Below are 11662 nucleotides of genomic sequence, written 5' to 3' on the forward strand. Positions count from 1 at the left end.
AACCTTAATATAACAGCCTTAGTAAATGGTCAACCAACTTCTGCTTGTTGGATATATATATATATTTTAAATCCTTACCTTCTGTCTTGGAGTCAATACTGTGTATTGGCTTCTAGGTGGAAGAGTGGTAAGGGTGAGCAATGGGGGTCAAGTGACTTGCCCAGGGTCACACATCTGGGAAGTGTCTGAGGCCAAATTTGAACCTAGGACCTCCCGTCTCTATTGTTGGATATATTTTTATTTGTAATGAGGAGTTAACTCCCTCCTGAGGCAACCCACAGTTCTTGTGACTGAGGAGTCCACCTCAGGCTTAAATGGCCACTTGCAACTTCTACCCACAGTGTTCCTGTTGGAGCCAAGTAAAACAAGTCTAATCCCTTTTTTTTTTTTTTTTAAACCCTCACCTTCCATCTTAGAATCAATACTGTGTATTGGCTCCAACACAGAAGAGTGGTAAGGGCTAGGCAATGGGGGTCAAGTGACTTGCCCAGGGTCACACAGCTGGGAAGTGTCTGAGGCAAGATTTGAACCCAGGACCTCCAGTCTCTAGGTCTGGCTCCCAATTCAGCCCCCCTAATCCCTTTTTTAAACATTTCAAATATTCCTCCCTCCCTCCCTCCCTTCCACCGATCCCCCAAAGCTATCTATTCTTCTGCCTAAATACCCCCTTTCACATGCCCTTCGTGGTCTCCAGTACCCTTCCTATCCTGATCTGTGAGGTGAATATAAGGATCCACAAAAGGTGGCCATCGCCACTTCCCTCCTACTCACCTGGACCTTGTCTCCCCCTCCAGACACCTTGGAAATGTAGCCCATGATGTATTTGGCAGCCACCGTCTTCCCTGCCCCACTTTCTCCACTGTGGGGGAAGAGGAGGGAGACCCGACTCAGCCCTCCCAGAAGAAGGGGACCCCAAAGTGTGCTGTGTGACCTCAAACCCAGGTAACAGGGGGAAGAAGGTGGCTAGAGGGAATGGATGAGGATGGAGAGCCTCTGCGCTGGGGGGATTTGCTAGGACCCAGCAAAGAGGCCAGGAGAGCCAGGAAGGTGGGGAGCTCGGTGGTACCTGATAATGACACACTGGTTTTCACAGTCAATGAGCATGTTTCGATACATATTGTCCGTGAGGGCATAGATGTGTGGCGGGTTCTCATACTGGGCCTGGGGTGGGGGTAGATGAAGAGGAGAAAGTCACGTCCTCGTCCCTCTCAACTGTTCAGAGGGGCATCACTCGGGCAGAAGCCTGAGGGCCCCTTCCCTGCCCTTTGATATTATGACAGTCCTGACGTGGGTTGGTCATGGCACCGGGAAGAGGGCATTATCATAGAATCCTAGATTTAGGACTGGAAGGGAGCTCGAAAGTCATCTAGCCCAACCCCTTCATTTTACAAATGGGGAAACCAAGGCCCAAGGGAAGCTGAAAAGAGTTGGAATTCTGGGAAAAATTGGGAAAAATCTCAGAAATTCAGTGGGCATCCAAGGAACGTCAGAGATCTGGGGGATTAGAGGCATTTCAGAGACCCTGGTTGACCCCCCCCCCCAAAAAAAAAAAAACAGATAGGGAGGGGTGAGGTAGAGGCTGATTGGAAGTGTAGACTGTCATTTAGTTGGACTGGCCTGTGTCATGAAATCAGTAGATAGAGACAACCAGCCTAGGCTGGCAAACACCGAGCCCACCCCAACCACCTCCGAGGGCCTGGGCCTCACCGCTCCTTGGTACAGCTCGATCTCCCGGTCAGTGAAATATGGCATCTGCTTGAAGGGGTTGACAGAGATGAGGACTGAGCCAATGTAGGTCTGAGCTGCTGGGTTAAGGACTAGACAACCGGCTTTCAATGTACTCAGAGAGACTCTGGTCTAGACTCTCTTGGAATGAGAACCTTCCTTTAAAATACAGGCTTGGAGGGGCAGCTGGGTAGCTCAGTGGATTGAGAGCCAGGCCTAGAGACAGGAGGTCCTGGGTTCAAATCCGGCCTCAGACACTTCCTAGCTGAGTGAGTGACCCTGGGCAAGTCACTTGACCCCCACTGCCCACCCTTACCACTCTTCTGCCTTGGAGCCAATACATAGTATTGACTTTAAAATGGAAGGTGAGGGTTTTAATAAAAACAAAACAAAACAAAACAAAACAAAAAAAAACCAGCCTGGGAGCAGCTAGGTGGTTCAGTAGATAGAGAGCCAGGCCTGGAGTTGGAGAGTCTTGAGTTCAAATGTGGCCTCAGACACTTCCTAGCTGGGTGACCCTGGGCAAGTCACTTGACCCTAGTTGTCTAGTAAAAGCTAGAATTGATATTTAATATTGACTTTAAGACAGAAGGTAAGAGTTTAAATTAAAAAAAATTTTTAAAGGCTTGTCCAGGATCACAGAATTAGAGCTGGAAGAGGACTTTAGTCTAACCCCAGAGACACACATCGAGTAAGTGGCAAAGCTAGAATTCGAATCCAAACCACCCAAATCCAGAGGCAGGGCTCTTTCCACCACCTGACCTAACAAACCTCTGGGGCAGGGAACCAGCCGTCACCTGAGGCAGCCCCTTCCTCTTTTGTCCAGCTCTCATGGTTAGGAAGTTTTTCTCTCTGTGAAACTAAAATTGGCCTCTAAGCCATTTCCGGGCTTCAGTTCCTTCATTTCTACCACGAGGCAGTTGGATTAGATGGCCCAGGATGGGAGATCCTTCCAGCTTTAGGTCTGTGAGCCTCAGATCCAACCATTGCTCCTAGTTCTGCCCTCTGAGGCCGGGCAGAACAACACAAATCCTGTCTTCCCGCATCGAATCCTTAAATGTATGATGTATGACCTTCCCTTTACGAAGCTAAACTCAGCCCCCACCCCAGCCCTTTCAGCTAATCCCCCTGTGTAATAACAAGAGTTAATATTTCTATGGCCCTTACTCTGTACCAGGCACTGCGCCAAACACTTAACATTCGTCCCATTCCATCCTCGGGACAGTCCTGGGAAGTAGGGGCTATTATTAGCCCCCTTTCATAAATGAGGAACCTGAGGTTAAGTGACTTGCCCAAGGTCACTCAGCTAGTTGTGTTGAGGGCTGGATTTGAAATCGGGTCTTCCTGACTCCATACCCAGGAGGCTATCTCTCCATGGCATGGTCTTCCAGGCCACTTTGCAGCCAGAACCCCATGCCCTGAGGCAGGACAGGGCCAGGACCCATTGCCCAGCCTTGCTTTTCTTCTGGCAGGGTTAGAAGCAGGAGTAGAGGGAAGAGAAGGAAAGGGCACGGGAGGGATGGGAAGGAGCGGGAGGCATTCCACGGAACCCTTCAGGTCCCGCCTGGTCCTCGTTCCCAGCCAGCCTTGGGTGGATACAAAGATGTAGTCGTCCAGGAAACGCTTCTTGAGGTTGCTCACGATGGCATCTTCATTGATCTGGGGGAGCAGCACCATGTCGTCCACACCGCTCTGCTTCACATTGTGACTTTGCCAGTGAAACCGTTCCTTGCTACCCTGGAGGGGGAGGAAGGAGCATAAGGTGTTTTCTAATTTCCCAGTGGTCATTGCTTCTCTCGCTCCCTCCCCTAACTGGTCCAACAACAGCCTCTCTGGTCCAAACTCTGAAGCCCAGGGGGATGAAGGGGCCTGCCCGCCATCACACAGTCGCAGAGCCAGGGAGGATTCTGATTGAGGTCCTCTCATTTCCGAGTGCGTTTTCTTATATAGGCATCTGTTGCTCTAGAAGTGGTCTGATCAGGGCAGAGAACAAGAAGGTTGTCACCTTCCTCATTCTAGACTCTATTGCCACTGTCTTAGAATTGACACTGAGGTGGATAGCTGGGTGGCTCAATGGATTGAGAGCCAAGCCCAGAGATGGGAGGTCCTAGATTCAAATCTGGCCTCAGATACTTCCTAGCTGTGTGACCCTGGGCAAGTCACTTAACACCCATTGCCAAGCCCAGCGGTTCCCAAACTTTTTGGCTTACTGCCCCCTTTCCAGAAAAAAACATTACTTAGCCCCCTGGAAATTAATTTTTTAAAAATTTTAATAGCAATTAATAGGAAAGATCACTGCTTCCCTGGATTGCTGCAGCACCCACCAGGGGGCGGTGGCGCCCACTTTGGGAATCACTGGCCTAGGCCTTACCACTCTTCTGCCTAGGAATCGATTCTTTTTTTTTTTTTTAAACCCTTACCTTCTGTAAATGACTTGCCCAAGATCACACAGCTAGTTGTGTCGAAGGCTGGATTTGAAATCAGGTCTTCCTAACTCCATACCCAGGAGCTTATCTCTCTACTGTATCACCTAGCTGCCTACCTCATCTTCCAGCTTCACTTTGCAGCCTTGGTACATAGTATTGATTTTAAGACAGAAGGTAAGGGTTTAAAAAAAAAAAAAAAAGGAATTGATACTGAGTTCCTAGGCAGAAGACTGGTAAAGTCTAGGCAATGGGTGTTAAGTGACTTGCCCAGGGTCACACAGCTAAGAAGTATCTGAGGTCAAATTTGAACCCCGGACTTCCTCTCTCCAGATACTGGTGCTCTTTCCACTGAGTCATCTAGCTGCCCCATAGGGTTTAATGTGTGTTCAGGACATACTCTGGCATCTCAGACACCATTCAGGGAAGCCACCTCCACACAACTTCCTGAGGAGTCTTCCTCAAGCTGTTGTTTGTCTGTTGTTCTTCAAAAAGACCAAAGATATCACTTATGCATGAATTGGATTTAAGTGAGGCAAGAGATTTCTTCAAGTACAAGACTGTTCCCATCAGTCTCCTGCTCTAAAACCTTCAGTGGCTCTCTATTGCCACAAAAGGATAAAATGTCAACTCCTTAACCTGGCACTTGAGGGCCACCATAATCTAGTTCCAATCTATTTCCTCCTTCAATGTAAACAAATTAAATAGCTTATCAGATACTCTTTAAAAAAACACCAACATTACTTCCCAGCGAATTCCCCCGCTCCTCCTCGTGATAAAGAAATACTGTGAAGCAAGACCAGTCATGGCCATACCAGGCAATGCACATTCTGCACCTGACAGGAAACAGATATCCTCCTACTGAGGCTGCCCTGATCAGAATCCTGCTGTCTTTGCAATTCCCCCTGCCCTTTCCAGGCTTATTGCCTAGTTTTCCTCTTCACTTACCCAAAAGGCCAGGGACCGTCCAGGCCCACTAGCCTTCCCTGAGAGGACATGCTACTGGGTTTCTGCCATTTGCTTGAGCTACCTCTCCTGCCTGGAATGTCCTCCCTTCTTATCCCTACCTTTTAGAATGCTTTTTCTTCCAGGCTGAATTCTGGTGGCCAGACTTCTTTTGGAAGCTTTCCCTGATTCTCCCTGCTCCAGGGGCTTGTGTGTTCTTCCTTACTTTTTCTTTGTTCAGGCATTTTTTAGTCATGTCTGACTCTTCATGACCCCATTTGGGGTTTTCTTGGCAAAGATACTGGAGTGGTTTGCCATGTCCTTCTCCAGCTCATTTACAGATGAGGAAACTGAGGCACTTTAAAAAAAGAAACATTTCCTCCCTTTCCCCCTCATTCTTAAAAAAAGCACCAAAAAAGAGAGAACATTTCTATAGAGAGGAAGAATTGAAAAAGATGGTTCTATGTCAGTGATGGTAAACCTTTTGGAGACCAAGTGCCGTGGTCCTCTCCCAGCTCAGTACCAGGTGGTGCCTCCCACCCTTACCCCACACAGGGGAGGGAGAAAGTGCTCTCGTTGGGCTGCTGGGCAGATAGGCAGGCCATGTGAAAGAATGCCATCAGGCACAGTGGAGAGGGGGAGGGGAGCAGCTCCACCTCTGACTTTCTAGAAAGGAACTCTGGATGGAGGGGAGGGGAGGGCAGCCTCGTGCCCACAGAGAGAGCTCTATGTGCCATCTTTGGCACCTGTGCCATAGGTTTGCCATCACTATGTGCAATCACCAATACTTCTTTTTACAAGTACATAATAAATTCAATATATCCTTTAATAAAACAAACAACCCTTACCAGATTCTGTCTTAGAATCAATACTATGTATTAGTTGCCAGGCAGGAGAGTTTTGTTTTTTTTGTTTTTTTTTAACCCTTGTACTTCGGTATATTGTCTCATAGGTGGAAGATTGGTAAGGGTGGGCAATGGGGGTCAAGTGACTTGCCCAGGGTCACACAGCTGGGAAGTGGCTGAGGCCGGGTTTGAACCCAGGACCTCCTGTCTCTAGGCCTGACTCTCACTCCACTGAGCTACCCAGCTGCCCTGTTTTTGTTTTTTTAAACCCTTACCTTCTGTCTTGGAGTCAATACTGTGTATGCAGAAGAGTGGTAAGGGTAGGCAATGGGGGTTAAGTGACTTGCCCAGGGTCACACAGCTGGGAAGTATCTGAGGCCATATTTGAACCTAGGACCTCCCATCTCTAGGCCTGGCTCTCAATCCACTGAGATACCCAACTGCCACCCAGGCAAGAGAGTTTAAAGGGCTAGGCAAGGGTAGTTAAGTGACTTATTCAAGGTCACACAGCCAGGAAGTGACTGAGGCCAGATTTGAACCCAGGACCTCCCATCTCCAGGCCTGGCCTTCAATTCTCTGAGCCACCTAGCTGCCCCCCCAACATGTTCTTTTGGAAGCTGTCCTACTTGTCTGTTTCTTTATGTATTTCTATTATTTTTCAGTGAGTTTTTTTCCTCCCATTTCCCCAAGATACTTCATCTGGTTTTCTCCTTTGTTCATCCCTTCCTACCTAAAATTGTACTTTTCTGGGTATCCCTTATTAAACTGTAGCTCTTTTGGCATTTAGGTATACTGTACTTTCAGGTTATTTAATTGTCTATTGACAATTCTATTGACAATTATTATATTAAAGGCCTATTCAACTGAATGGGCCTTCATTTCTATTATTATGGTTTTGTAGAGTGGGGAAAAAAATGCTGGGCTTGATTTCTGAGTCCCAGCTCTGACGCTTGCTTACCTGCTAAATGACCTTGGGTAAGTCACATCTCTGGGCCTCAGTTTTCTCTTCTGTAGAATTGGGAAGGGGTGGTCTAGATTACTTTTGATTACCTTTTAGCTTTAAATCTATGCTCCTATAGATTCTCAAACAAGTAAATTACAAAGCATAATGCAATTGGGACAAAGGAGATAGCAACTTAAAGAACTCTAAGAGAGGGGATCAGGGGCATTTTTATAGCTCTAGCAACAACTGAGGTACTCTGCCTCCTCACCTCTGCTTCCTTCCTTGACTGCCTTTATTTTATTTTATTTTATTTTTTAAACCCTTAACTTCCGTCTTGGAGTCAATATTGTGTATTGGCTCCAAGGCAGAAGATTGGTAAGGGTAGGCAATTGGGGTCAAGTGACTTGCCCAGGGTCACAAGGCTGGGAAGTGTCTGAGGTCAGATTTGACCCTAGGATCTCCCGCCTTGACTGCCTTTTATCAGAGACCTTTGCCTGGTTCCTTTATCCTTTCCAATCCCTCAAGAGCTTTCCTTTTGGGATCACCTTCCATGTTTACTGTATAGATGTATGTCTGTATACAGTAAAAATGGAAAGTAATTAAGCACTTACTATGTGCCAGGCACTGTGCTCTGTACAAATAACTGTATGTGTATATATAAAAATATATACATACTGGTGCTTAATTAATGCATGTTGGTAGATTGAAGGAATTGAAGGATGTTAACAAGCAGAGATAAGGAGGGAGTTTGTTCTCTAGGCATGAGTCAATGATATTCTTCACAAATTCAGATACCAAAAGAGGCCAGCCAGAGTTCTTCAGGGAGAAGAGAGGACCCTGGGACTGTGAGGAAGGCATCTTACGAGTCTTCAAGTACTATAACTCAGGGATCATCATCATTGTGTTGCCCAAACTGGAAGAATAGGAGCTACAACTCATAGGTCCAATAGGCAGAATCTACTCTAGCTCAGATCTCCCCCCAAGTTCAAAGGGACCCACCAGCCTCAGTTTCCTAGGAACGGGGCTTACAGATTTGTATCCTCCATCTGTGAGTTATTATTATTATTTCTTTAATTTTTAATAGACTTGTAATCTCCTAGATGGGAAGACTTCCGTTTGTGATTGTGAATTGAAATCTGTTCTTGCCTTCTGTCCTCCATGGGTCCGGTCTGTGTCTTTCTAGAAGACTTCCATAAGGGTGGGACAGTTGGGTAGCTCAGTGGATTGAGAGCCAGGCCTAGAGACTGGAGGTCTTAGGTTCAAATTTGACCTCAGACACTTCTTAGCTGTGTGACCCTGGGCAAGTCACTTCACCCCCATTGCCTAGCCCTTACCGCTCTTCTGCCTTGGAGCCAATACACAGTATTGACTCCAAGATGGAAGGTGAGGGTTTAAAAAAAAAAAAAAAGACTTCCATAAGGAATTGACTGAATGTTCTGGGTGCTGGTCTCAAATTCTCTCGGCATCATGTGCCTATCAAAGGAGCACAAGGGCTGTCCATTTCTTATCCCTTGCCCTTGCCACATGTCTGGCCTACTTCCTTTCTTGATCATGCATCTTTCTGATGCCATCCTATAAGCTGCTTCCTCTATATAATTCTTGGTAGCTAAGAAGACAAAGCTGGCTCATACCCAAGATGGTCCTCTTTGTTGCCCTTTGTATGACCTGCAATTTTAGGTTTCAGAGCCTAATTTTGGCATGCCGTGACTCATAATTATATAACGTCATTGCAAAGATATTAGTATCTTTAAAAAATGGGTCCTTGTTTTAGGGACAAGCTTAAAGTGGAGGTAACTAAAAGGCACCAAGCAGTTTCCCAAAGACAACCCAGTCTGCTCTCCTCTTCTTCAATTTGTCGACGTGGAATCTAGAGACCCCAAACTTGTGGCTTAGTGAGGTATGATGAACCCCAAGTTTTAGGAATAGCTTGTAGGCTGGAGACCCCCAAAGCTTGTGCTAGTTTCCTGTTCCTGTGAGAATCCACCCTGTAGGGAATCCCAGAGTAGCCGTTGCAGACTGAATAATGGACCCCAGAGTAAATGCTAATACCCTTTTGTCTTAGGTAGTCTTTCCCTTTTGTATCAAGAGACCCTTCCCAGGAAGACACACCTGGGCAGGGACCATCCTTGAGTATCCATAGGGTGAGCAGCCCCTTCCCTTACACCCTAGCCTCTGGCTATGATTCCTTTCCAAAGCTTGATTGTAAATCCCATCCTTACCAGTAAAATGTCAATCATCTCTCCCAGCCCCTGGATCTTCCCAAATGGTATATAAGTTCCCCAATTTCCTTTGTTCCTTGAAGTGTTCATCTAGAGCGGTGTCACTCCCAGGGGGTCAAGGAGCAGAGCGAAGCAGTGTTCAATCCTCAGCCTCTGCATAAGAGGTCAAGTAGCCCTGTTCCCCCTTTCCCTTGATTAAAGAGTGGCTTTATGACTATTTAATAGTTCTGTGTTTTTTAAATATAACAAATTCTAGGCCATTTTATTTTCTAGACAGTGTCTGTTCAAGATATATGTTCTGAGGCAACAGTTTTCAAGGTGTCTCAGTCTAGACAAAAGGCATTCTTCATCCACTTAGTTTTTCCTGTGTGGATAGTTAGTCTGATCTCATTTGAGTTTGGTGAAGGTAGGTGATGAACAGAAATGATTAGAGGATATTATAGAAGATGAGGGGGAGCAAAGATGACTCATGGTGAATGAATGAATGAAAAGTGACTTATTAAATTTACTGCATATTAAGTTACTGTGCTTCATATTGAGGATAAAAACACAGGTATTCCTTCCACGTTGTGGGGGTAAGGGGCACGGCTCCCCTGAGAGCTGGAAAATCTGAGTAAAAATTTTTTTGGCCTTTCCTTCATACCAGGGAAGAAGTCTGATTTTTTTTTTCTTTATGGAGTACCTGATTATTTATATATATATATATATTATAGTACCTGATTGTGAAAATTGGGTTAAGTATTTGTTCATGGGCTCTATGTAGGTCAATGTTAGGCTAGCTCTGTATTTCTAGCCTTTGTGTATCATCTGCTGGCTTCGGGATTCTTTTCACAAACTTAACTTTTTACCTAGTTTAACTTTAAAAAAGAAATTGTGAAGGGGGGCAGCTGGGTAGCTCAGTGGATTGAGAGTCAGGCCTAGAGACAGGAGGTCCTAGGTTCAAATCCGGCCTCAGACACTTCCCAGCTGTGTGACCCTGGGCAAGTCACTTGACCCTCATGGCCCACCCTTACCACTCTTCCACCACGGAGCCAATACACAGAAGTTAAGGGTTTTAAAAAAATAATTAATTAAAAAAGAAATTGTGTACATTCATGGTATTAAAACAGAAAGTATGTTGACATTATCAGATACCGTCCATATCTTTTATGCACTTTGGCGCTCCTAAACTTGGAGTTGTCTGCTGCCCTTCACTTCTGCGAAACTTCCCCCAAATTTCCCCTTTAATTTCTTATGGCAACCGGCCATCTCAGGGAACCTGGTGATGTGGAAGGGATACCTGTATAACAGTTAAGATAGTCCATCCCTTCGAAGAGCTGGTCTTCTACTAGAAGGCGGCACAGCCAGAGAATTTAAATGAACAAGCATTAAAAAAGGTGCCTCTGGTTCAAATCCGGCCTCAGCCACTTCCCAGCTGTGTGACCCTGGGCAAGTCACTTGACCCCCATTGCCTACCCTTACCACTCTTCCACTTATAAGTCAATACACAGAAATTAAGGGTTTAAAATTAAAAAAAAAAAAAAAAAGTGCCTCCTCTGTGCCAGGCGCGGGGCTAAGGAGCGATCACTAGGAGAGGGCAGTGCTGGAAGAGGTGGCTAGGAAAGGGGGCTTTGCACAAAGAAGTCACAGGGCCAGGCGGCAGAAGTCGGAGGTAGCTAACGGAAATGCTCTTTCCAAGAATGGCTTTGACTGGAGCTGGAGTCAGAAATGGGGTTGGCTACAGTGGCTCAGAGAAGGGGGAGGGGAAAGCAGCAAGTCGGCTCCCCCAGGGCACGGGCTGTCTGACACCCCTTTGTCTCGGGATCCCCGGACTCTTCCGGAGGGGCAGACACCAAGTGCTGGGCGTCTAGTCCAGGATGGCGCATTAATTGATTGTAAATAGAGGTGAGAGGGGATTAGGGGACTGAGTTACAAGATAACCAGGAGCCCTCTGGAGGGGGTCTGAGTAACTGGAGCAGCCATTAATACAAGGTAACTAAGGGAAGAGTTACAAAGTTCTACAAGTCCAGGCTGCTCTCCTCGGGTCTCTAGGGCGTCAGTAGGTAGAGATGGGGTTGGTCTTCTGTAGAATTGGCCTTTCAAGATTGAATCTATTTTCCCTACTTAGTCCTCCCCACCCTAGACTTATCTCATGTCCCCAGGGCTCCCCACCCCATCTGATCTGGGTTCCCAGCTGGCCCAGGAATGTGATGCCGCGTAAATTGCCCTGGGCTTGGAGTCTGGAGAGTACTGAGTTCAAACACTGAATTTTCCATTTATAGTCTATGTGATCATGAGCAAGTCATTTCCTTTCCAGGCCTCAGTTGACCCCAACACTATTAATATTACGTTTTTTATATGTTCTTTGGTTTTCCTGAACGTTCTCTAGTTTCTTTCCCTCTCTCCCTCTGTCTCTGTTTCTGTCTCTCTCTTTCCCTTCTTCTCTCTCTTCCTCTCCCTCTATTTCTATTTCCTTTCCTCTCTTTCTTTCTCTCCCCCTCCTTCCTTCCCTTTCTCTCTCTCCCCCTTACTTCTTTCCCTTCTCTCTCTCTCCCCCCTCCCTCTATTTCTATTTTCTTTCCT

At 46.4% G+C, this 11662-nt stretch overlaps 1 protein-coding gene across 1 annotated transcript in view; it reads right to left on the reverse strand.

Annotated features, from left to right (window-relative positions):
• Positions 1–4303, reverse strand: part of MYO1F (myosin IF) — a 32739-nt gene extending 28436 nt beyond the window's left edge. Inside the window, exons 1-5 of the mRNA XM_044685378.1 lie at positions 4268–4303; positions 3325–3462; positions 1708–1797; positions 1067–1161; positions 772–859 (exon numbers count right to left, since the gene is read on the reverse strand). Coding sequence (XP_044541313.1) covers positions 772–859; positions 1067–1161; positions 1708–1797; positions 3325–3462; positions 4268–4303 — 447 coding nt within the window. The remainder of the gene's footprint in view (positions 1–771; positions 860–1066; positions 1162–1707; positions 1798–3324; positions 3463–4267) is intronic.
• Between the last annotated feature and the right edge of the window lie 7359 nt (positions 4304–11662).

Source organism: Gracilinanus agilis, chromosome 1 (genome assembly GCF_016433145.1).
Source record: "Gracilinanus agilis isolate LMUSP501 chromosome 1, AgileGrace, whole genome shotgun sequence".
In the NCBI taxonomy this organism is placed as follows: domain Eukaryota; kingdom Metazoa; phylum Chordata; class Mammalia; order Didelphimorphia; family Didelphidae; genus Gracilinanus; species Gracilinanus agilis.